Raw genomic sequence first — 27241 nt, 5'->3', positions numbered from 1 at the left:
GGAATATAAGATTATACTAATGAAGTTCGACAATGACGTTTACCAATAGTCATGGCGATTTGGTTGAACGGTATAGAAGTTGATGAATGCTGCAGCGCCATCCAAACCCGCAATGTACTTAATAGCATATTGTTGTGTTTCGGTTGGAGAGTCAGTGTGCCAGTGTACCATATAGGCACAAGGAACGTAACACAATTTTCAAGGTGGCGCATTGTTGATCTAAGGGATGGGGTTATATTTATTTCAGAGCCTATATCTATGAGTGGTGGTGACTACTAATCATTTGCATGTGTGTGTGTGTTTGCCTATCTGTATTAAATTTAAAAAAAAATAGTAATTTTTGACCATGAAAATTTGCATCTGTGTGCCAAACTTTAACTGTGATCCGTCAAACAGTGTCGAAGTTTATTATCTTAAACAGATTTACGAGTATCCACTTATATATATATATATAAGATTATACTCAGTTACGAGTCAGAAGTACACACTCAATTATAATCTCACTCAATAAAGAAATTAGTTATGTTTAACAACGTATTAGTCTTTCGTTTTGGTAGATTTTTCCCTTATCAATTGATGCTTGAATTTTTATGAATGAAAAACAAACGGCTTACAAAGAATGTTATTTTCACCAAAATTTAATGATCTGTCAAGCACGACGTTAACGAATTATAGGTTCAGTACATAGCGACCCTCGTTTTCGATCAGGTAAAAGTCCCTTATAAATCAAACAACACATTCGTTTAGCTTTTCATTTACGTATAAAGTCATAAATTTCCTTACTCATTGCAATCGCGGCTTAATATCCGGCGGCGCTGATCGCAAATATGGCTCCTCAAATATAATAAAATATGCCGTCTTCGGCATCTGTATATTTGATTACAGACGACAGAGAGATATGAATTAGCTATAGTATGTTTCACTGTACATTTACTTGGTGGTGCTTTGCATAAGTAAAACTCAGTGTAACCGCCGATAGATATTATGAGTGAATCAGCCAGTGTAATTGCAGTCATAATCCTTTATGACCATAAAATCTTATTTCCTATTGTGTATTTATAGATAGTGTAAATATCTGGGTGGAGTGTCGCGCTACAAAAGAACTAAAACAAACAAGCCAACTTTATGATCTTGGTGCAAACTACGCTTGACACTCGCCAAACGACATACTACTTTACAAGTGTGTCTATACTACGCCAACATTGGGCCACTATTTTTGTCGAGGCGTTCTTTGCTTTATCGTCACTTGACAGTCTTGACAGTATATATGGAGGTATAAATAATTATGGCCATTCTCAACGGAGCCAGCCAACAACGCAAAAGTTATTATAGCGCACAAATGTGATCCCAAACTCAAGTGCTCTCTCTATTCCTTGACTTTCATAGTACGATGTTGTAGCAATCTAACATAACTTGATAAAGAGTTTAGACACAAGACAAACACTTTTATCTGTTTTACGAGGCACAGGATTGTATACTAATCAACATAATAATTGCAAACAATTGCAGATACACAAAAGTATTATTTCTATGTTTTCGTAATTTTGATAAGATTATATAGTTCGGAATAATATTTATCCAACATCTGGGTTACATCGAGTCATTCTTGGCTGAGACTGATTAGGAACACGTTCACTAAATATTCGAACACCAAACAGCAAGCCATTGTTCTATTCAGCTATGAAGTGACTCGGAGTAATTACGTGCACAACAGATATAAAACAGTTAGTGACGTATCGTAATCTTAAATTGGGAGAGCTCAAATATTTTATAATAGTAAACATGTTCGTATTTATAATTTAAATTCACACAATTCCTTTTTTTGAATAAGTTAATTAATTTTCCAATCAATTAAATAAATCATTAACATACCCATACCCGTAGTGTATCACTGCAAACTGGAACGAGCACATCCAAGTAATTTGAGTTAGCATCTTAATCATCGTCGAACACGCGAAAGTTAAATCGTTAATTAAGAAGCTCAGATTCAGATATACGCGTAATTTCCGATTTTAAATGGTATTTCAAGTTTCAGCAAGATAAGTAAATAAGACAAATTTATTTAAAGGCTGCGTCATTTATATATATAGATAATAATAATTAGATAATAATTATTATGAGAACTTCAAAAAAATCAAGAGATGTTGGTATTTAGTTATCCTGAAATGCCGAAATAAATTGGTTACCTCTATAATTAGACGAGGTTATAAAAAAGGTTATACTACAATAGATAACCGGATAAACTAAAAAAAATGTTTACCATTTGTTTATACAATAAGTAATCATATGGTCTAATTTGTGGTAAAACTTACCTTATTAGTTTAATATACACAAGCATTTTCAAGGCGAAAAGCAAAAAGTATAGTTGACATTATAACTATTTAAATAATGTTTGCATAAAATATCTAGACAGTGTATTTTTTGTATCAAATAAATTTTCGATAGTGCTCTGTGTGATGTGTCGATTGTAAATCTGTAAAAAAGTATCAGTATTAGTACTATCTTAAGTGGAAGAGTGTTTATTTGAATGCGTTCAAAGAGCTTATTAGTACGAATTGGAATTTTTTTTTTGCGTTAAATTAATTTAGAAAGATTATAGATAAAATCACTCCATGACCCAAGTAGGAGTTGTAACGTTTATATCGTGCGTAAGATCGTGTATCACACGTATATAAATCTCAAGTCATACAAGTATCAACATTGTATGATATTCACAATTAAAATGAGTATATCCAAAGAAATGGCTACAAAATTTCTTACCTTGAATTGTCACAAATCCGGTTATTTTTCAAACTAATCTCGTTACCTTGTATTTCAAGTTGTCAATGGAAATTGTGTTTTAAAAAAAGTCAGATATTGGATTTCAAATTGACACTCTGTACACAAACGTCAGTACTTGAAATTTAGATTACACTACATCAACTTTCTCTCTCCTCTTAATACCTACTTTGAACATAATGTTACCAAAAAAGATATATGGCAACATTTAAACGTCATTATTTTGAGCTCAAAAAAAATGACAGCAATAGAATATCTTACGGGAAAAATTCAAATTCGAACAAAACACAGTATATTTAATTTGAGAAAATTAGTATAATCAAGTAACTAAGTAAGTATTAATCAAGTAACTATCGTTACATTAATTATGCCGCGAGGCCTATGAGTTACTTATGATTGTTTCTAGAACAATGGCTCCATCTCCATCTCGCATTTCTGTGACGAAGTAAAGCAACCATAAAAATAAAGGTAACAAAATTATACAAGCTTCATTCTAAAAAAATATAGTTTATGTCATTTCACCGCCTTCATTTTCTTTAAATTCGTTAAATAATAAACAAATAAAAATATAATTTAAGCTATTTATATATAGGAATTTACCAATGAAAACTAAATGAGTAGGTATTTAATAAATTTAGTTACGCATTTATCACTTAAAAGTATCAAAATTCAACTTTACAGGACGAAGTATAAAAGCGTTTAAGTTCGAAAATTTAATTTCCTGTCAAATAGATATTCGTTCAGACATGTCTTTAATGAATTCGATACATTTTATACATTGTTAATATAGGTATTTTTAATATTTCTAACATTAAAATATTTTGTCACAAAAGCGGGACGTCATTAGTATTGACATTTTATTATATTAATTCTTATTCATTATATATTCTTTAGATGACATTTAACCTTTCAACCAGTTTCCACGAGATTTTAAATTACGCCAGAATTAATGTCTTAGTAAATGATTGTCAAAAAATTACTTTGATCAACGGTTTTAGTAAACATTTCTGCAAAAAATATTTATTTGGTAAATGGAGTGTCAGTATTTAATAATTTGCTCAATGTTCATTAGTTTAAATCTGCACTAGGACCAATGAGTTTTCATGTGCTTAATTTACGGTTATAATTTAATTCGTGCTCTACGAATGAAAAAAATAAAAATCATGAGGAATAATAAATAATACAATTAGAATAGGAAAACTATACCTTCACGTGTCAGACAAAATTCAGTCAGTAATGTATTTAAATTAAAATTAAATTATCTCTATATTGAAGGGAAACCCTTGTAAAACAATCTCATAAAACATTACACTGAATATTAAGGAACGTTTGCCCTCAGAATATACTTTTTGCAGCTTAATTCCATTTGATGAAAGGCTTAAGAGGCTCTTGCCTATTGTTTTTTGTGGTGCTGCCACACAGGAGGTACCTATAAACTGTTTTAAAGATATTATTCAACATTAACTAAAATATGAAATCACTAGCGATTCGTAAAATGTTTTCATCCCCAACCCCGAAGAAAACGCTGTAACGTTGTTGCATAAAGTTTTACAACTTTTATTTTAACCTTGCATCTATTTTCCGAGGTACATAATGTGTTTGATAACATTCATGTTATAATGTATACAAAACCCGAAAACATCTTATAACGTTTGCTGCAAATTGGTTAAAAAAATGTTCATGTTCATATTCTATAACTGCAGTGTAGCAGTACCTTTAACGTGAGACACACGGAACTGACAAAAAATATATGTACGAATCCTTACCTACTTGTCTGTTGCTTAAGATTCCATTGTTTATTCATAGAATTTAATATTTTTCTCATGCTAACATTTATATTGTTTTCGAGTAACTTAACTTTTTTGGTATATGATGCAATATTTGTAGTCTAAAGTTTAATCATTGATCTTTTTAAAGTTACAAAGTTATAGCAATATTCATTAATATAATATTGTTTCATTAAGAATAATATCCTGTTCGTTATTTATTTAATTTAAGTAGTAACATTTGACTAGCTGCTGTCCATCGATATTGGCGCTGTCAGAAATATTAACCATTCCCTAAATTTAAAAAAACCCCGGGAATTAAGATATTATTTTCCTTGTACCTGTAGTTCTACTGGCTCGCTTATCCTTCAAACCGAAACACAACATTAATTAACTAACAAGTATTGCTGTTTGGCGGTAGAAAAACTGTTGAGTGGGTGGTACCTACTCAGACTCGCTCAAAGCCCAGCCATCAGGTAAAAGTGCATATCACGTCTTCATTATTCTGAATTCATTCTAGTTCAAGGTCATTCATTTACTTAAGATTCAGATATGTTAGGAAAAGCACGTAAACAATGGCTCTGCACCCGATCTTTCTGTTAGAATCTGAGATCGCACTTGCCTGTGAAAATACTTAATAACTGTAACGATATCTTAGCAGTTGTCTAATTCTTCAGCCGCTGATACTTACAGTAAGGACAAGGCTTGACACTTAACGTAATTTTGGTGCGGTATTCCGGTATCTGAATTAAACATATATATTATTATTGTTCCTCTTGCATATATCTATAGTGAGATATAACGTTATTAAATTCGATACGACAATAAACTTAGGATTGACTCTTAAAATGAGCACGAATATATTAAGTATCAAATAGCTCTCGCCTTCGGCAGTAAATACTGTAAGACCTTCGGTTCGGTATATGAATGTGTGTGTAAATAACAATATCGTATTCACAATATTCCTCATAATTTAATTAAATAAATTAATATCCACATTTATAACTCGCTTTGATGTTCTCGGGACTCGATAATAATCGTGATATTTGACAAAGGTTGGTCCATTTGTATACTATTACCCGTATTAAAGCCTAAGGCTAAATGCATCCGGGCTCTCAGTGTATTGGCAATTTTCTATACCGATGCACAACACATTAAACGTAAGACGACATTTGGTACATTCACTCAATCATGTCGGTAAAGTTTAAAATCAGCTTACGTTTTGTCTTTTAAACTCTTTTAAAGTCTTTATATCGTAAACTTTGTTATAAAATTTTTTTGCCGAGATCTACGTGTATCTACCAAACGGTTTTCTCAAAAGGATAAGAGGCCATATCCCAACAGTGGAATATTTACTGGCTCGTTTTTTTTTTCTGTCAAGTAATAAACCGAAATCCTGTAAAATTGATTGAAGCAGCTATAACAGATCCGTTAACAATCGCCGTCAAGTAGCGGAATAAAAGTAAAAATGTTTATGTCTTGAAAACAATCGGCGCTCGTCATTCAGAAAACCCTTTCAGTATCAACTTTAGTGATAGATTAAAAAATCCTTTGTTTAAGTAAACCTAAGATTGATTTCATTTAATTATCACACGCCTGTGCTGCAAAACTAAACCTAATATTTTGTTCTAAATTTACCCTGAAAGTTGATATCAATTTTTTACTAAAGGTCGTACGATGATTGACGAATTTGTTTGTGAAACCCAAATATATTAAATAGATATGTTATGTGACCAAATACATAAAAAACAAGCACTTCATAGGACCAAAATGAATTAATTTTCAAATGATTATGCAAAGTGTGCATAATTTTCAATATATAAATATGAATACGTATTACTCCGAACAAATCAGCTTTAGAAATTGATCCCTCGGCTTGGGAGCTTCGAAGCGAGAACATGCCTGCGTCACACTTACAACATTCGTCATTATTATACGTTTCTTAAATAATCTGGATACCAATATAATATCAAAATCAAGAATATAATTTTTCAAATAGGTAATACAGTAATTTTGAACCCTCAGGTTCGATTCAGAAGAAGAACTCGGTAATCTAAATTCAGTATTTTTCATAAATTATAAACTATTAAAATATATATAAAATTCAACGAATACTAACAGCAGCTTCTTTTATTTATCATCTACTAGCTGAATCTGGCGCCGCCCGTGCGTAATTTATAAGACTTTACTTGGCTCACATACTGTTACCCTATGTTTTACCCCCTGGAGGCATGAATTAAAAGATTTCTTCCCATGCCATGTCTTCCCCCGGGACTTAAACTATCTTCATACCAAATTTCACCTCAATCAGTTCGGCAGTTTAAGCTTGAAGAGGTAACAGACAGATTTACTTTTGCATTTATAATATTAGTATAAATATGATCTTGTACGAAATAATGTGTCCCGTTATTAATATATTTTGTACTGACTTTAAATTATTCATTGCTAAATTTAGGATCTAGCAAAGTAATTATTTCAGAATCCTCGAAATGTTGGACAAATGTTATCGTTATTATAAAATCAGCGCAAATGTGTTAAACGCCGCTCGTGTTATTTTAGGTGGTCCTACAAGGCCCCATACCTACTGAGTCATTGTGACTAACATCCGGCTCGAAATTACATGCTTTTAATTTTCTGCTGATTAATCTCAGAATTTTAAATTTATAAAAAGATACAGTTTCTCAAATTCCTTATTTTTAGTTTTCTAGTATCTCTGTCGCCTCTGAGTGTCCACCGAGTCTCCATTTTGGTTTTGGTACACATTATGGTTAACTATAATATATATTTAATACATCGGGCGCAGTTGGTTAGTATCCTTGAAAATATATTGCTTAGATTCGAGTTCGCCTTCATCTCTATATTAAATAAGACGTCATCTTACGAACTATTATTCCCCCATGCTTTTAAATACCTTCTCCTCAACGGGAGAGGAGGCCTTAGCCCAGCAGTGGGAAATTTACAGGCTGATTATGTTTATTTATGTTTATGCTTTTAAATAAATAAATTATACAATTATAAAACCTAATCCAATCAAAGTAAGAATAGCGATAAACAAACCTTAGATTTACGTATTTCATGCGATTTGCTGTTAGCTCAGCTGTACTGTGCACTACTAACAGTATTTGATAAATATGTATTTATTTATAATACAACACTATTACACTTTCTACTTCTATCCACTTTAATTTTTCTTCCAAAGTTCCGATAACATTTTCGTCTACGCTCAAAACTCATTTGTTTCGCAAACCCATGATTATCGTAGATTAATCAAGCTCTCGAATAATGTAATTGCGTCAATTCCCTGTCAAATGTCGTTTGACGCCGAATTACTCGCAATATTATTATACAATGTAATTCACTATTACAATTTAGTGTTTCAAAAATCATCGTAGAATGCTAATACTTAACTTTAATAAATGAATAATTGAACATAACAATAGTCTTTATAGAATTTATCCACGTCTATTTCAAAACCATCCTTTTGTATTTGAAATGATGAATGTTCCTTACAAACTCGACAGTGGAATATTATTCTTTTACGACTGTGACCTCAAACGTCTTATTGTGTTTAATTTTCTTATCATTAGCCGCTGACGTGTCCGTCAGGTGATTTTTGCCAATTGTAATGCCGAAATTACAAAAACTTTATTGTAAATATTAGTTTACAATTTGTTGAAAAAAAAACAAAAACTAGGTTTATGAAGAACTGCTGTTTAAGTAGATTCACGCTTCGTCGCCGAATGCAAATGAATTTTCTGTGGCATTTCTCGCGTTTTTTTATTTAATACGTTAACAATTAATATTTACATAAAATATTAACAAAAAGACAGATGTATAACACTACCGGGAATTTTTATTCGCTTTTGTTGCTTCACTATAATGTTCTGTGCGCACCATCTGCCTTTTCTTTTATAATCAGTAAAATTATTTTTATGTCACAATTTAGAGAAATAAGATTAAATTAAAACACACAGCAGGATCAAAGCTGAAAATTAAAAATCCATATTTACATATTTTTGGGGATATAAAGCTATAATCATTCATTATAAATATACCCAAAAAATGTCTTTTGTCTCCGCTGCAATGTATCTTAATTTGTTTCAGATTGGATGCGTGTGTAATGTGACTCGTATGGAATAGTAAGTATGCTTCATTGACGCAATAAAGGCAATTGACGATGCCGCCACGAGCTGAATTTTGTAATAAAACTGATATGTAAAAAATCGTAATGATGTTAGTGTTTAAAGATAAACACATTGTAGGTCAGTTTCAAACCAAATATTAATGTAGCAGCTTCCTATATTTTTATATATTTTGATAGTATACTAGATAATTTTGACAGTAGTTTAAGTTTCATAACAACACTGTCATCAATAGGTGCTAAAAGTATGTCTTAAATTAAGCAAATTGCCTGTATAAGTTATTTTAAACATGTCTCAATACACTGAAATTAAAAGTTAGGCTTATTGTACTTACAAATATTATATAATCTATGTCGATAATGTCAATTTATAGACAGATCAGTATTGTTGTTTTTTTCTAAACGTAAGAGCTACTAATTCCATGAATGTGAAACGAACAAAATATTGTTATATATTGTATATTTTTTAATAACGTTTCTGCAGAGACTAATTAAATAAACTATCCTAACACTAACAGATATATAATAAACTTTATATAAAAAAATATCCTTAAATAATTCCGTAGATATTCCCCATTAATTTATTTACAATTTATCTGCTTTAATCCGTAACAAAACAAACGATGTAAATATTCCATTGTTAGAAAAAAAAAACCGTTTATCCGTTTATTATTATTATCGTGGGATATTAATATTGGTAGAACAATGATCGTGCTGAATTATTAAAAAAATATGTAGTTAAAAATCCTTATTTTAGTCGCAATAGATCAAGATCCGTAGCTAGCATTAGCAAAAACACAAGGCCACAGTACTCCCATTTATGTTTCACCCCACTGATCATTTATTTTTATTGTTAAACCGCAATGCTTTGAATTGCCGTCTTCTGGTATGAAGGGTGTATAAGGCAGTGAAACAGAAATATAGGATATAACAAATTAAATACAGTTAGCAAGAATTAAAAAAAGGAAAACTGTGTATACTTATTATATAAATATCCTGTGTATTTAATATTATTTTTAATAATGTTGCCATACTAAAAAATATCGAAATTGTAACTGAAACTGAATCTATCCTTGAACGTTTCAGAATAAAATTCCCTTTAAAATAGTATTCCTAGCTCAGTTATTATAATACCAAATGTAATACCGCGAGGGGCTTTACCTGTTCAATTATTGTAATATATTTTTCAGCTCCATTCACTTGATTTTACATTTTAATAAGCAAAATTTTCACTAAACATACCTACTAGTAAGTTACTTTACGTCTGTTTACTTTTGTTTTTATTTTAGAATTGAATATCAAACCGTCGTTATAACTTTTGCTATTTTCATCAAATTTATACACTACTCATCATATTTTCTATTGCCAAACCTAAGTTCACTTTGCTTTGCGAAGTTCTACTTGAAGAGTGAATTAGCTATGTTTTAATAAGAGGGAATTTAAGATCCTATAATAACAAGTATCTACTTATTTTGGCTGTGTATTTCTCAATGAAAGCGATATATATACAATTCGTCTCTTGTTAAAATTAAATTAAAAAAAAGGCTGATATAATCTGTGGACACAGCTGAAACAATATGTCAGATGTGTCAAATAAGTGTACAGTCAAAAACAACAGTAAACGACGAAGTGCATAATGTTATTCAATTTAATTTAGTTTACTTGAAATCTTATTATAATACCACGAATTACAAAATATGGCAATTATTTTTGTAGTTAAATATTCTTGAAAAAATATACACGAAATAATACTATAAATATTTCAAAACCAATATCGCATCGCGGAACTGAACCGTTCACAATGTTTGAATTGAAAAAGTTCGGGAGAGGTTCACAAATATTTTTATGAACGAGTTTTTTCATTTTGTGTTTTAAAATCGCCGGGAGTTCGTACTACAGAAGATAAATAAAACATCCAAAAAATTTAATAAAAACCATTAAAATCTTCTATATATATAATTTTTTTTTCTTTGTGCACCAAACACATGAAAACTACTGAACGTATCAATATAAATATGCTTATACCTATACAGGAACCTGTAACCACTTTCCTCTTTTGTCAACCCGTGTTAAAACACTTAAAATTTTAACAAAAAAGAAAGTGACTTCAAAATGTTTCTACAAATTTAAACGAATCCAAACGGGAAGTTAGAACTCATTCCAAAACAAAAAAAAATCAAAAATAAATTTTCTTTTGTAGAGGTTGACCTCCCGTTTCTTTCAACTGTAATAATTGGAATTTCTATATTTTGAGTTGTTTTCAAGTTAAAAAGTCACCAATAATAATCAAACATTATATGAATATGAATTAACATTTCAAGACCCATGGGTCTTATACAAATGTTTCTGAAGCGTTAGACATCCTGAAAGTCAATTTTCCTTTCGTGGTGACGCAGCTTTATAATACAAAACTTAACACGTCGCGACGCTGCAATCAATATTAGGTATCAATCAATTAAATAACGATCAATCATTTGCAGAGCTACGCTTCGGAAATTAATTAAAGTGAAAATGGATATAATTAATTAGTTCAAAAATGTATTAATATTATGTATAAATGTAACAAATACACAAGTATACGACACGTACACGAAAAATATAAAAAACAGTACCTTTTTCATTTGTTTTGACAATTTAACATTTACCATGGATGTAACATTAAAGATAAAAAGCGTGGACTTAGTATTCATTGTCTTCTTAGCACCAATAAAAAATATATACTCGTATGTTGTTTATTGACATGATCTGTAATTCAAATGGTTGAAAAGTATAACTACATTTCTTGCCGGTTCTCCTCAGTAGAATCTACTATCTGAATCGGTTGTAGCTTTTAAATTTAATTCAACAGTGAAACATGACGATCCAAAAGTGTTTTTATGAGCCTACTTGAATAAAGAATATTTTTAATTTGATCGATCAAACATATAAATATTCTTCAACTGAAACTCAACGTATAATGTAACTACATAATTATACCATTTTTTGTTTAAATGTCTCGTTTGTTTTGTACACACCTAAAATGTTTTGAAAATGATAAAAAAACGACCATCCTTATAAATTGCAATGTTAAATTTTAAGTTATTTTTTAAAATATGTATGTATGAGTGTGTACAATGTTCTTGAGTGATTAATTTTGACAAAAATATTGTCATTCCAGATACGATTGTTTTTTATGTATGACCAGCGATTTTTTCCCACGTTTTTGTTTATATTTGCTTTTTTTTATATTGTTTTATAACTTGATCAAGATTTGATAAAATTATCCATAAGAAAATAATTAATTATATAATTAAAATCAACAAAAAAATTGCAAAGGTGTCTATACACATACACAACATATTTTATTGGCGAATTAATTTCACGTATTTCAATTACAATGATGAAGTATATTTTGTGTTAGAAAGGAGTTACTTCAGGTGCAGTTTCATACAAATATTGTTAAGATCTTAAAATGGACACCGTGACAAATTTGCTTAGTCATTATTTTCATCATAAGATCAGCATGAAGTCCAATGCTGGACAAAGGCTTCCTGTGAGAATTTTCGATCTTCACGCGAGTCCTGCACTAAACACATCCAACAATCGCAGTATGTTTTTATGATTAAATATTTATATACAAGATAATACAGATTAAATTATCTTCTTAATTAATTAAAGAAGAGGATTTTTTTAATCGAAACAATATAACTGAACTTAAAATTATTTCGATTTTCAAATCGTTTGTTTTAAATAACACCTTAGCTTGTAACATTTTCGGTATCCAGATCCGGAGTGAATAACAACTTCATATTGGCAGGTAGGCATCATCACGAACAATAGACGCTGTGAAGTTCACTCGAGCTCCCCTCGGGCTTTAATACTAAGAGTATTGTGAAGAAACTACACCATACAATAATAATATAGGATAAATTTATTTTTATTTATAATAAGGATGTTTTATATATTATTTTATATTTTATATATAGTTTAAGATTCTATATTAAAAATGACGGACTTCTATACAAACTTTCAACTCTTATATCACCCCCGTAGGGGTAGAATACGCAGAAACACTTAAATAATTATCTACTCCTTTTTAATCAGTATCCCAAAAATAAAGTTTCATGTTTCTAACTTTAAAAAATCCATACGAACGTTCAACTCCTATTTCACCCATTTAGGGGTAGAATATCCAAAATTCCCTCCCGAGTGGGTATCATGATATGTTATTTTATAAGTGTACAGCATAAAATATAAGTTTTATGCTTCTAGTTCTAAAAATTCTAAACATGACAATACTTTCAACAACTTACAACCTTTCATCCCCCTTTTCAATCATTTACAGCTCTTTTTTCCAAATAAAAAGTTGCCTATGTCCTTTCTCAGGCTCTAGACTATTTGTGTACCAAATTTCATTTAAATCGGTCCAGTAGTTTTGGCGTGAAAGTGAGACAGACAGACAGACAAAGTTACTTTCGCATTTATAATATTAGTATGGAAGTATGGATTGTTATTTCAATCGCTAGAGAGCTCCTATAATAACCGCGTCCGATCGCTGCTAAATTCAAAGTGTTGTAGGGAGAACCGCGGCCTCCGACGCGCCTATAGCACGCTCCCAGGAGCCGCCCCGGCCGGCCGGCAATTTTTAAATCTGTAATATCTTCGAAAATATTCATTTAAATCATATGCTGTACAGGGCCATATAGATCAATATTATATCAACAATGTATTTAAGGTATTTCATTGGATAAGGATTAATGCTGTATAGATTAAAATCGCTTTGAAAATTAGCCAATATTTGTGGTAAAAAATAAATAACAAAAAAATGTTATTGTGGGTTATCACTTACAGTTAGACACATACCATCGCGGACTTTTTTGTAGACATTTTTGAGGTGTACAATTCTGTAGTACATTATTTTGATCTATCTCATAGTGTTCAGCCAGCGTTTGCAATATATGCGTAAAAAATGTGTCTTTTTACAACATCACATTAGAAACCTGTAAAATTATCAGTGTTTATCTACTATATTGTCCACGTATTATACATACAAAATCATTCTCTTTAAATCGCTCTATCTATTAAAAAAAACTTCATCAAAATCCGTTGCATAGTTTTAAAGATTTAAGCATAGACAGGAAAAAACAGTCAGCGGGAAGCAATTTTGTTTTATACTATGTAGTGATAACAAATAGGTACAACGTACACAGTTTTCACTCATTAGGAAATACAAACCGCTATGTCCCTGCGTTTTAAAACTGTAATATCTTCGAAAATATTCATTTAAATTACATGCTGTAAAGGGCCATATTGATCTATATTTAATGCACAATTTATTTAAGGTACCTAATTGGATAAGGATTAATGCTATATTGCTTAAAATCGCTTCGAAAATAAGCCATTATTTCTCGTAAAAAGTAAACGATTAAAAATGTTTATTGTGGGTTATCTTTAAGAGGTAGATATATACCATCGCGGACTTTTTTATAGACATTTTTGAGGTGTACAATGCTGTAGTACATTATTTTGATCTATCTAGTAGGGTTCAGCCAGCGTTTACATTATAAGCGCAAATAAATTATAAATTTACGACATCACATTAGAAACTTTTAAAATTATTAGTGTTACTTAACTATATTGTCTATGTATTATATACAAAAACCTTCCTCTCGAATCACTCTATCTATTAAAAAAAACCGCATCAAAATCCGTTGCGTAGTTTTAAAGATTTAAGCGTACAAAGGGACATAGGGACAGAGAAAGCGACTTTGTTTTATACTATGTAAAGAAAAGATACGTCACTAGAATAAGTATCATTATTTGTTAATCAGTTACTGCTCTTAGAAATGTTAAAAAATGTAAAAAATAAAAAAAAAAAAATAATAAAAAAAATGTATTAATTATTATTTTTAATCTTTTAGTTATCTTAATGTGGCTGTATAGCTTTTAGCTTTGCCTCATTTTTTTTTAAATGATATCTTAATAGAGTTTTAATTTTAAGAAAATTAGAAAAATGTATATTATATTTAACTAATATTTTTTTTAATGTACATTTTTCTTATTCCGGTCATATTACACTTAGTATATTTGCCAAGTCCGAGACAAGACTTTCTTCTGCTGTATAAGATGAAAGAGAAAATGCTATCGGAAAATTTGAAGTACCCTGCGACTCTGCTTTTATACATCTTATACAAAAGAGGTACTTAATGTCCTTTCTTAAAAAAAAATACTTGAATTCGTCGAATTTATATTGAAACCATAGACTCTGACCGCATGGAAAACGATAAAAAAAGTAATTTAACTTGACCCCTATACTATATTTGCTCTCATACATTTCAGAGGTCAAGATGTAGTAGAAAAACCTTTTAGAGATCTGTGGCTTTTGCAAACGAATAGTTAAGTAAAGTTTTAATCTAGATAAGTTTTGTCATTGCAAAGGTTTCAAACCCGCTAAGTGCTTTTCACGCTAATCTCAAACAGGATACAATATAAAAAAAAAACAATTACATTTATATTTAAAAGAAATAAAAACAAGCGTCGTTTGTTTTCTTTTAAAGTTACACGAGCCTGTATTGTAACTATTTAATTAATCTACAATTGTATTCTTAATGTATTATATATAAATAGCTTTTTTTTTTTAAATATGATTTTATTACGTGTAAAAAACAAAATTTTCAAAAATATATATATTCAATTATAGAAAAAGTTACATTAATAATACGGGTTTGTTGGTCTCGTGGCTGTGTACTCAATTACTTACTTTTTTAAATATTCAATCATAAAATATAATCTTGATGTCTTAAAAAAAAAATGTGTTCTTTTCCTAATTATTCTCAATGTATTTTCAGTTTAATGTCTTACAATCTTTCTTCTTTATGACATAGGTAGGCAGTCTCATAATTGACGCCGAATTAAATTAATCATTCCTTACATCGTCAATGCGCCACCGAAATTGGAAACTAAGATGTTATGTCTCTTGTGCCTGTAGACACAGGCTCAGTCTCCCTTCAAAATCGCAACGCAACACTAAGTATTTCTGCTTGCCGGTATAATATATAACAAGGAATATTTCAATATTAAAATACAATTATTATGTTGAGTTTTCATATATCTATTGACCCACTAGCATACAATATTATCGATAGTATTAGCAACTAAACAATAATTTAAGTATATTTGAATACTTAAATGAGTCTTTTTTTTTGCTCGTTATTTCCTAATACAACACAAAATTAACTTGAGTCAAGCTTAGTCGTTTATAAAAGAAGAAATATTGTATAAGATCTTTGTATAAAGAATAAAGTCACTTTAAGGGCTCCAAACTTTCTCATAAACGGGAAAGAAGTGCTTTGCCTAGCAGCGAGACATTTACAGTTAGCATTTGGACTATGTAGTAGTTTCAGAGACATTAAAAATAACCATAGGACAGAAAATGTGAGATAGATGGATAGATGTTTAAATTTTTTTTTTTATACATTTCTTTATTTAAAAAATAATTCGGCGTAAGCCCAAATTAAAACTGCTGTTGCGATTCTGTAAGAATTCACTTTGTATCTCACTCGTGAAATCTTGACAACTGATCGCGATAAGCTACCAATAAATTTTATAATTATTATCGTCATTCTGACTTTCCACGCTCGTGTTCTTTGGTAAGTTTCGAGTTATACCTCTACTGTACGAATTTGTGTAGCGTAGCTAATATTTATTAGTTATGGTTATAATAAACCCGATTTTATGATATAGATGTATTACTAATTACTACTGTTTAAATTAACGAGGTAATATTATATTCCGACTTTACAGTTTTTATTTTAATTAATACAGAAGACGAGGAGTATTGTTGATGGTATATTCCATGTGCTTGTGCACATTGGCTTATACAAATCATTGCAGTTTGACCGTAATTATTATACAACGTTGACAAATGTCTCGTATTCAAAATCAATTGAAGCAACGACCAAATGTTATGATCACACAGATACCTCTGGTGTTCAAAGCTTTGCCGTAAACCCACCTTACATTTGATTAGAAAGCTGTTCGAGCAGAAATCTTAGACATACCTAGAAACAATGGCCTATTTTAATTGCTCTAATCGGATTTGATAACTACGGCCGTACATTCAGGTACAGCTGTAAATATAAAGCCACTGTTAACTTAAATAAATCATGAAATATTGTTTTATAATATAAAATTAGGAAATTACATTTTATTTTACACACAAGTAAACGAGAGATTTGAAAACCGTTTAAGAAGTCTTTAGTACGTCCGTATGTTTATTATGTTAGTAAAAATTAAATGTATTACTTTAAGGAATAAGTGCTATCTTTTCTGAGGCACCTTTTGGTGCTACAAGCGAGTATGACCCTAAAGGCTGTTTGTAAAAGTATCATCATATTACGAATAAAATTAGTAAGTATTCGCGATGAAAGGTCGCAAACAGTATGTTTTCAGTATAATTTTCTAGATACTTAACTCCGTGAATTCAAGCGCGATAGCCCACCATTGCGTGATTTCTAGCCGTGTAGTGACAGAATAAATAATAAAGTAAACCTTGCCATTCCCGACTATGTCGGTTACACGTTTCTGTGCAATTAAATGTACACGTAAAAACAAAAAAGATTTGAAAATAAAAGATGCACTGTTGTTTCTGTGCTAATTGCGCAATATCCCGAAGTCATCGGAAATAAAAGCCACGCGGTGTATGCTATGCCATCGTAAAACAACCAATACCATAGTGAAACCACGATCAATAACCATACAGCAATTTTCGAGATCACCACGAACAATCATAATAGGTACGAAAATTATGAATAAATAATATATTAAGCCTTATAATAACCGATAATACTTAGAAGGTTTTAAGAGTACGATGTGATTTAATTAGAACCACAAAGAGCTTACTGGGAGTTTCGTTCTTAGCACTCCACTCGACGTCGCATCAAGACAACTTCCGAGTCCCCTAAAGTACTCGTATAAAGGTAATAAAAAGCCAAGACCATATTGAAGTGGGCAGCATAAATAGCACAAGTTTTTATTCGGCTTTAAAATGTTCCCGATAGTCAGCTGAAAGCGGTTTATAACTTGAAAGAATTGGCTTCGTTGATGGATGATGAAATGGCGGTTTGGCGGAGTACATTAGCAGATCAAACGAAGCTAAGTTAAATAGTAATGGCCAACTAATTTATGAGTTTTTATTTGCTGTTTTAAAGGTCGGTTTTATATTTAATGGTGGTTTTTCTTATAATCTAGGTATGAGATATTATTGTAAGGATATTCATGTTAAACTATTTATCGTTGGAATGAATTCGTATATTGCATGAAAGCAATTTGGGAACACTTTTGAAGCTGAGGCGTCAATTATTTATGACTAAAATTGATTGGTATTTTTTTTAATCTACACAAAATATCAATATTAAAATGTTCTCAAACAGTATTCTAAATAAAAAAACATTATACATTAAATACTTCGTTAATCATCATAGAGGAATATTGATTTAGTCTGTGATTCAACTATTTGTATCCGTATCGGTGGATAGGAATGTGAAACACCTCGTTGTGTTTCAAGTTCAGTAGTGTGTGAAGATGTAGACATCGTTTTCCGACAGATAATATATCTGCTAGTGATGGACCAATTTCATTTAATTGTCATGTCAGTGTCCTACTGTAATAAAGTTATAGAAATATAGAACCGGTGGCTGTGATAATATTAAATTTAATCTTGTAAAATGACATTTAAATAGTACTTGTAAGATCCTACTAGAATAAAGTATATATTTCGGATTATTATTTTATTTAACACTAGGTGTGCTCGCGACTTCGTGCGCGTTTGAATTTAACAAAAAAGTTATTATTGTAGCTCAAGTTATTTCTTATTACATCAGCTATCTACCAATGAAAGTACCGTCAAAATCGGTCCAGCCTTTCCAGAGATTAGCCGGAACAAACAGATAGACAGACAAAAATTGAAAAAATGTTATTTTGGTATCATATGTACCGTGTTATGTACACGGTACATATGCATTTAGTAAAAAGCGGTTATTTTAATATTACAAACAGACACTCCAATTTTATTATATTTATTGATAATTCTTTATATTTTTATCATGGCACTTATAAAACAAACTTCGCGGAGTGCGAAACGCGCGCCTCAATGGGCTCCACCGGCTCTAGTTCAAGTGGATCATTCATTAAAATGACATCAAATTATTTTTTTGTAAATTAATTTGATTTCAATATAACTCATGGTATAAGTTTTATGTATTAAGTAAATTGATTAATTCGTTCTTAAAAGCGTAGTAATATAAATATTTGAGTGTTTATCTGTGAAAGAGTAAGTAATAATTACGTATTAAGTCTTTAATACGTATAACTACCATCACTACAATATTATGCATGCAAATTCAAATGTCGTTATTTCGTCGTTTCAGCGGTTGAATAATATTTGTAAACAATAAAAGAATGTTAACGTTTTTTACTGAAACCAGATAAAACATGTTGAAGCAAGACCAAACATTCAGATATACTCATGCATACTAGTAAATCCCGTAAAATAGTGTCGAAGTTTATTAATCTCAAATATATATTTGAGTATATAGCGATATCCTATTTTATGTTTAAAATGTAGTCTGGCAAAGTTAATAAAAATTATAATAAAAGTTCATTACAAATCAAGTAGATAACTAAGTGCTAAGAAATGTACCAAAAACAAAATCTTGGCTGCATGCACTTAGAGCTTTATTAACGTTGATGACATTTTGTTATTTTCTTACTAATTTGAGATTTTTAGAGCAAGGTGTACTTGTAATGCTATAAAGAAGAGGTTGGTTATCGAATTGATATTGATATTCTTGAACGGTTGCGTATTTTTATAAGAAGAATATTAAGTGTCAAAGTGTCAGAGTGCAATCTTTCTGCATCAGAAACATTAAATAAAAACCGTATTTTAAACCTGGAATTTAAATCTCCATCTCATGCAAAGAATCCTTAGTTCAAAATCGACGTCATCCTTTTTCTTTATTTTGCTTCTTGATTTGCAAATTACAAACATTTTTTTTTTAAATAAATGAAGTAAATCCGACCCTTATAGTATATAAATATAAATACAACAAAATACGCAGTAATGAAAAATGATCTATCGATAAAATCAAAGTCGTTTTTAATGCGTGATCACGAAAATTTTAACTCACTCGAAAATATGTCGGAAGGAATCTAGCCCTTATTATGTAAACATTACGGCTTACAATCCCATTTGTCATTGACATGTAAAACGAGAGAACTCTTTAATATAATGAAGCAAGGATGTAAATCGCAATTCCGTTATCTTTCACATAAATTAAGTAACACCTGATTTAACGTGGAGTTTTCTTTAATGTTTAAACTAGAGAAGAATTTTTATAGGTATTAATATCCTGAGGATTCAGACGTAAATTAAAATAAATTATAAAGTAATGTGATTTTAATTAATCTCGTATTCAGCGGTAGACCATCGTGAGGTGTGTGTTGCATGATATTCTGCCATATAAATCACGTGGAAGAATACCACTAATAGAATTAGTTCCAAATTTAAACTAAAATAGAAAATAAGGTTTATAAAGGTACAAGATCTTTCCACAGCATTGAGACAGTCAATGGTTATTACTTAGTTTTATTAGATTTATAGTATATACATATAATATATAATAGTATAAATTAATACCTTATCTACAATCACATAAGACAAAATTGCACTCAGTCAAGTTTGTTCAATTCCTCAAATAAAGTTCATAATTGTTTACGATTTTTAACGTAAGAAATTGCCTGGAGGCGATCATTTCATTCCAAGGTTTACTATCTATACAAATATTATAAATGTAAAAGTACCCCTGTCTTTCTTCTGTCTGTTATGCTTACCCGGCAAAACCAGTGAACCGAATAAAATCACATTGGTATGAAGGAAGATTGAACCCTAACAAAGGATATAACCTTCAATAGACTAAACTAAAATATCGATGTATGTGTATATTTTGTTTAAATTCAACAAAATTAAAGTTTGAAAATACTTTTTCTGGGATTCTGCTATCACATTTCCCCACGAAATTTACTCGTACTGACTATGCAGCCGAGTAAAAGGCGTAATAATTTTGTCTTTGTATAAATGTTATGCGTCTTACAATCTCTTAAAATTCGTTCATATTTTTCTATTGGACAACAAAGAAGGAACTGTCAATGTTTTTATTTCTTTGTATTTATATCTTGAGATAACTTTAAATTGACTAGGCTACCGATTGTGGGAACAACCCTCTTCAACAGAACAAATATCGTTCAGATATCGAGTACATTTCCAAAGGAGAACGCTGTAAGAGATACTCGTCGGTTTTACCTCGTCTTTTTAACAGATATTAAAATAAACTTAAATCGATATTAATAAAAACTAATCGTAACAATTTACTTATTGGATAAATAAGCTTGGAATCGAAATTATCATTAGCTCAAAGTACGACGGAAATTCAATTCAAATCTGGTAAATCCAAAAGAAAATTAAAATATAGTCCGGAAGGTATTGTAATTTCAAAAAAATATACTAATCCAAAGAGGTCCGATTTAAAAAAAAAAAAAACAAATATTTTTCAATACATTTTTAATTATTTCACGTGTATAATAATCTTATAAATTGTAGGCTGTGCGATCATTCCCTAATGATTATATAAGCATATATTATTTTATATAAATTAACCCACATCGGCGTATGGTCATAGATAAAATATGATTCACCACAGTCCACAACTAGTCACACCATTTAATCCTTATTTCGCATCATAAGACGGGTCATTTTTGAAACTGGTTTCTCACGGCCTGTGATTTCACGGGTTTACGCGCCGTGGGAATCGTAATGATCTTGCTGACCCGTCAAATCCACCAATAGTCCACCAAAAGTAGCTTCAAAGGCCGTGGGAAGTCACCCTATGGTTATTAGTATATAATGTATGATATACTCTATCGAGTCAAATCTTGAGTGCGACCCATGGGCTCGGAGCTGGAGTGTTTAACATAGACAATGGATGAAACTTTAGCCGAAACGTAACCATTCCGATATGGGTTCTCAATAATTATGTACATTCTGTTACACACAATCTATAAACAAATTAGACACAACTAAACGACTTCCTTTCCTTTTAAACTTTATATAAAAGAAAGAGACAGCAATGTTTTTATTGCTATCTTTATACAGTTTAAAGTTTGTGTACAACGGTATCGCCACCACAACAACAACAATTATTGTAATACAATTGTCATTTCTAAAAATATTTAAATCTATAACACATTAAGCAACAAAATTACGAGTCCCATATTACAACTGACGCCTTACTCTACATTTTAACATAAATTATTCTATATGTGATCTTATCCTAGTCATAAGACATCTGAACAATATTACAAAGGCCACTCATCAAATACGAAAACAGCTTAAAATAATACATACCGTTAAACTACTATCGAGTTTATTAGTCTTAGTTATTTAATATTGTTATTTGGTATCGATTCATTTCAATATATTCGTGGGGTTATGACGTCATTGATCTAATTAATACGTTCTAAGAATTATTAGTTCTAGTAAACATAGATAAAATCGAGTTATACAGTGTACTATATAGGTAATTACATTCCAGAGTAATGTAATGAAGTATTACTCGCTTACTTACATTACTCTGTAACGGATTTAAAAAAAAGGCGGTGTTAACAAAATAATTATAAAATTTTTAAACTATTTCATATTTATTACAAATATTCTATATCTATGTATATTGTAGCTGAATATAGAGAGTAAAAATTCATTTATTATTATTTGCAAGCAATCTGAGGCATTGTAAAGTTTTTTTGTTTACATACATATATCTTAATTCTTTCCTTCCTTGACAAGCCAAGCGTAAATCGCTGGCGCTGTTCAAGTTTGTGGAATTTCCTCTACGCCAAACACGAGAACGTAATGTTACAGGAAAGACTGTTTCTTGACAGGAATTTGGGAAGCGAATGTTACATATAATAAATATACCTAAAAGCTTTACAATTGACATTATTTTATAAATAATCATAAAAAAACGGAACCGACATAAAACAAACAAAACAATAATAATTATTGATTAAAATCATTTTTTAATGTCACTGAATGCAGATCACATATAATTTTTTATTGTCTTTTTTAAATTAAATTAGGTACAAATTTTATTTAAAAAAAAAAAAACATAATTTATTATATCTGATATGTTTCATCTCCTTTGTGTCCCTTATATTATATATATAAACATACGGATTACCTATACTAATGACTATGTACTAATTATATACGGTGGTTGTATATAAAAGGCTCAACGAGTCATACATTATGTTAATAAGTAATAGGTATTATATATTAGCAGATAATGAGATTAATAATACATTATTATAGTATACAATACCAGAACAAAGTTTATGATTTAGAAACATATTATAAATACGAATGTATAGATTTTCAAATCAGGAGTAAAACTCTTGCCAGGTAATTTTAAACTCATCGCATTCCGTGTGTTTCATTGTATATATGTCGGTTAGGTCATTAATACGGGTTGTCAATTGACAACAAAACGCGATTGTGCAATTGGCACGCTTCGACAGAGTCTAACCAGATATTTGTACGTCGATAAAAAGGGAGATCGCGGTTAGTACAATCAATTAACAATCCGTTTTATATCAGAAACGTCGTGCTAAACGCTATATGTTCAGTTAAATGAATACAAGTCTTTTATTGATTTTAGTGTTGTATTTTAGTTATATATATACTGTTTATTTATTATGTGACATAATTATTTAAATTTTAAGCACTTTGATAAATCAAGCCCAATATAACATGCAATTAATATTTTTAAATACATTTCAATGTGACATAAAATGGTATTAATAATAATAATAATCAAAGAGAATATCAACAAGCTAGCACGAGCAGAAATATATTTTAAATATATCAAAACATGTTACGAAGAATCACAACATATCCGTAGATGTATAAAGGTGAATGAATAGAAAATACAAATGTCATTATGAAACTTCCGAAAAAGTCCCATCTTCAAACTATTCCAACAATGAAGCCAAAATTCATACCGCTACGGACTATTGTAATATCAAATAAAAATACTTTTAATGATGTCAAGCGTTCCGTGTGAGAGCACTTCTCATACAAAACCGCAAAACAGAAATACTAGAAATCAAACGTATTTAATACGGGAAACTTGAATTAAATAACAATACACAAATCACTGTTGGATATGAAAATGCACAGTACACTGCAAAAGCAAAAGGTAGTAAGTGAAACGGTCGTTTTTCCTAGGAAAATACATAGCTTTAAAAACGAATATATTTTCTTCATATTTACTGATATTAAATGGCAAAATATTGAATGGTTTTCTTCAAAAACGGACCAATAATTTTCTCTAAAATGCAACATAATTAAATTATAACAAAGTTTCATAACTAGCTATTTTATGCGAATCGGGAATAACAAATATATAAATATATCTGTCTTCATATTTATTGATGTATATGTTATATATATGTATGTATATATTATCCAAAAAAAAAAATTACAAATGCCGAAAGTCCAAAGAAAAACGTACAATATGTAGCAATATTAATAAAATCACTTGTTTTCCTCAATCTGAACAATTATTTAATAGTTCGAAACTATTGCGTCACAAATATTAATTCCGCTTTATAGGAAATTATTGATATAAATACTCTGATTTATAATAATATGATTATGTTTCTTTAATTATATTTATTTATCGCATAAATGATCACAAGCATGGCTCCAATTGATAAATATATATTAATTACCTAATATTATTTTGGTCATAAGTAGCGTTGGTGTTCAGGGACAATAACGTGTCTTAAGCAAGTATTTATTATAATTTAGTATCACGTAGTAGCACTGCCGCCTCGTATGATGGTAGCCCACTGTCGCTTTTTGTCGGCTTGCACTTTGAACACGGCTCCGATAATACTTCCTGCACAAAAATATTAAATTAATAAGCATTCTCTTATTTCATTATAAAATATTATTTTAAAGTCAATGGCAAAAATCTTTATTAAATATTGACTACACTTGCTTATTGATTGTCAAAAATCTACTACTGGTCCAGAAATAGACACCTTAGACCTGAGATGAACTGGTGAAATAATCTTTAGGGACGTTTTTTTAATGACATATTTTACAATTATTGTCTCCATACAATAATATATAATTGTATAATATATATAATTTATCAAAATTATTGTACCCCTTCCCAAATTAATTTTACAACCAGTGCACTGCTCAAAGGTTGCCTGGAAGAAATCGATGTTTTAGCGATAAGGCCGCCTGTTGCCATTCATGCAACTTTTTAATGTTAATCCTTAGGTATAATGTTGTATTAAGTGTTGGTGTAATAAAGCATAAATAAATAAATAATAGACATATTTCCGTTATTTGAAACAGCCTGGTGGCAATCTTGTACTTCCCAAGGTGTGCAATAATAACACTGTTTAAAGTTCTACAATTGAATATTTTTGAACTTTTTCTGAACTTAAAAATAATATTTCTCTTTCCGAATATTAAAGAACAAGAATTTACCTAGTCTAAAAATTAACTGTTTAAATTTCTAACTGTCAAAAATAATTGTATGATTTTAAGAGAGAAAGGTGTTGATGTTACCGGGTAATTACAATACCGTTACTTTATAATAATTCTAGCGATGTTATAAACTGACGTAGAATTGTGAACGGGATAACGGACCATTTTAATTTTAATCATAAATATACTAAGTGTTCTTAGCGACTAATTTGACGCAAATGATAAATTTATTGCTGTTGTAAATGACGTAATTATAAATAGAGATACCTTTATCAGTATCCTAGTTCCAAGCTCTACCAGTTATATCTACGAAACACTGGTTTAATTGAAATAAGGTAAAAATCGTGCAGATTGAGTGACTTCTACACGTATGAGTTAATCTGACTTTTTAATTTTATTTTCTCTCTAAAACGGCGTTTCCTCCACATGAATCGAAATCGAGTGACTCGTCGGTACCCAGGACATCTAGTGCGCCCTAGTACACCGGAATACCCGCTGAAAAACCACCGGTTCGTCTCTTTGGTGGGCGTCACAGGATCGCTTTCGCATGCTACCGCGAAGGAAAGTCAGATTATCCTAAACTAACATAAAAATTTTATAAACTTTTATAATTTGACGCGTATTAATACATACAGTAAATTAACAGTTACTATGTTACTTATGAAACTTACTATTTACGAACAGTTAACAATCTTACTAGACTTGTTATAATGTAACGGTATTAGCTATTACAATATATTACGACTAATACATTGTGATACACGTTTCTCGGCTTAGTATATTATTACGGTCTATATACTAATTGTAAATATAAAAATCATCAGCAAATTAAACAACGTTTAATGAATGTATACAGAAAATTTAAAATAGGAATTAGTAACAAAACGCGGTTCATATTGTTCATGTAAATAATATATCAACTTTGACCGCAATCGATTGAAAGGTATTGAAGTTCTACTAGTGAAGCTATAATAAAGTGGACAGAATAAAAAAACCTTCTCAATGACATATATCTGCAAACTATCATAGTGATAATGTCGAAGTACCGATGAAGATCAGTGGCGTAGCTAGATGAGCAAGGGCCCACGTGCATAGGAAAAGAACCGGTCCTCATTCCCACTTTCCACTCCTTTCATTTATATTGCCCTTCAAAATTATAGATAGGCAAAAAAATTGTGAGCAAAGTCGAGGTTTTCTATATTCAGGAGCTGGCGAGTGGGCGATGAAATGTTTAATATTACTTACAGCGCTAATGTCTACACGCGGTGGTGACCACTTACAATCAGATGGCCCTTTAGCGCCTACCTATACTTTAAAAACTATATATGAATGTAACCTTAGGGCGTTAAAATCTTAATCTTGTTCCTTAAATTGATCGCTGCTTAAAGTCAATCATACTTATACATATATTTTTATAGGTTACAGTTCAATTAATATTTGTTTTATTACATATTGACATTATTATTTATATCTTTAATTTAATTTCAACATTAATATTTTAACAGATATACCTGTAGAATGTCTTCTTTAATCACCGATGGTCCCTCGACGACCGTCTCATACGCCGGCGGGGGCCCGGGCATTTCGTCAAGGAATTGCTGCAAAATAAATATTACTTAGTTTACCTAAAATAAGTAAGAAAAGGAAGTGATTGACATAAGACCTTTGCTCAAATCTAAATACGTTAAAACTTATTACGAAAGAAATATTTGAACATTTAAAATCAGTTGTCTCGGAGTGACAGAGTTGTATCTGCTATTTAAGTTCTTGCATAGCTAGAACAAATTCACAATCAATGCATTTCTGACACACGTATTGATAACATCTGTTGATGTGTCACTCCAGGTGGGCCTGCTCTTAATATTATTTCACGCTTTGACAACTGACCTTGCCATCTTTCTGCTTTTATTTATTCTAGCGTTTGTCCAGCAATTATTCAAGTTATAGTTAGCAAGCATA

The 27241-nt window shown here is 30.4% G+C and overlaps 2 protein-coding genes across 2 annotated transcripts in view; one reads left to right on the top strand and one right to left on the bottom strand.

The window, feature by feature from the left end:
* The window catches only part of LOC113400204 (probable beta-hexosaminidase fdl), a 90863-nt gene that overhangs the window by 18674 nt on the left and 44948 nt on the right, over positions 1-27241 (top strand). The gene's annotated exons all lie outside the window — the stretch shown is intronic.
* Positions 24314-27241, bottom strand: part of LOC113400205 (uncharacterized) — a 35957-nt gene continuing 33029 nt past the window's right edge. The window contains exons 4-5 of the mRNA XM_026639692.2: positions 26794-26880; positions 24314-24677 (exon numbers count right to left, since the gene is read on the bottom strand). Of these exons, the coding sequence (XP_026495477.1) occupies positions 24576-24677; positions 26794-26880 (189 nt within the window). The 3' untranslated portion in view covers positions 24314-24575. The remainder of the gene's footprint in view (positions 24678-26793; positions 26881-27241) is intronic.

This window comes from Vanessa tameamea, chromosome 18, assembly GCF_037043105.1.
Source record: "Vanessa tameamea isolate UH-Manoa-2023 chromosome 18, ilVanTame1 primary haplotype, whole genome shotgun sequence".
Classification (NCBI taxonomy): domain Eukaryota; kingdom Metazoa; phylum Arthropoda; class Insecta; order Lepidoptera; family Nymphalidae; genus Vanessa; species Vanessa tameamea.
This window is presented reverse-complemented; position numbering and strand designations above follow the sequence as displayed.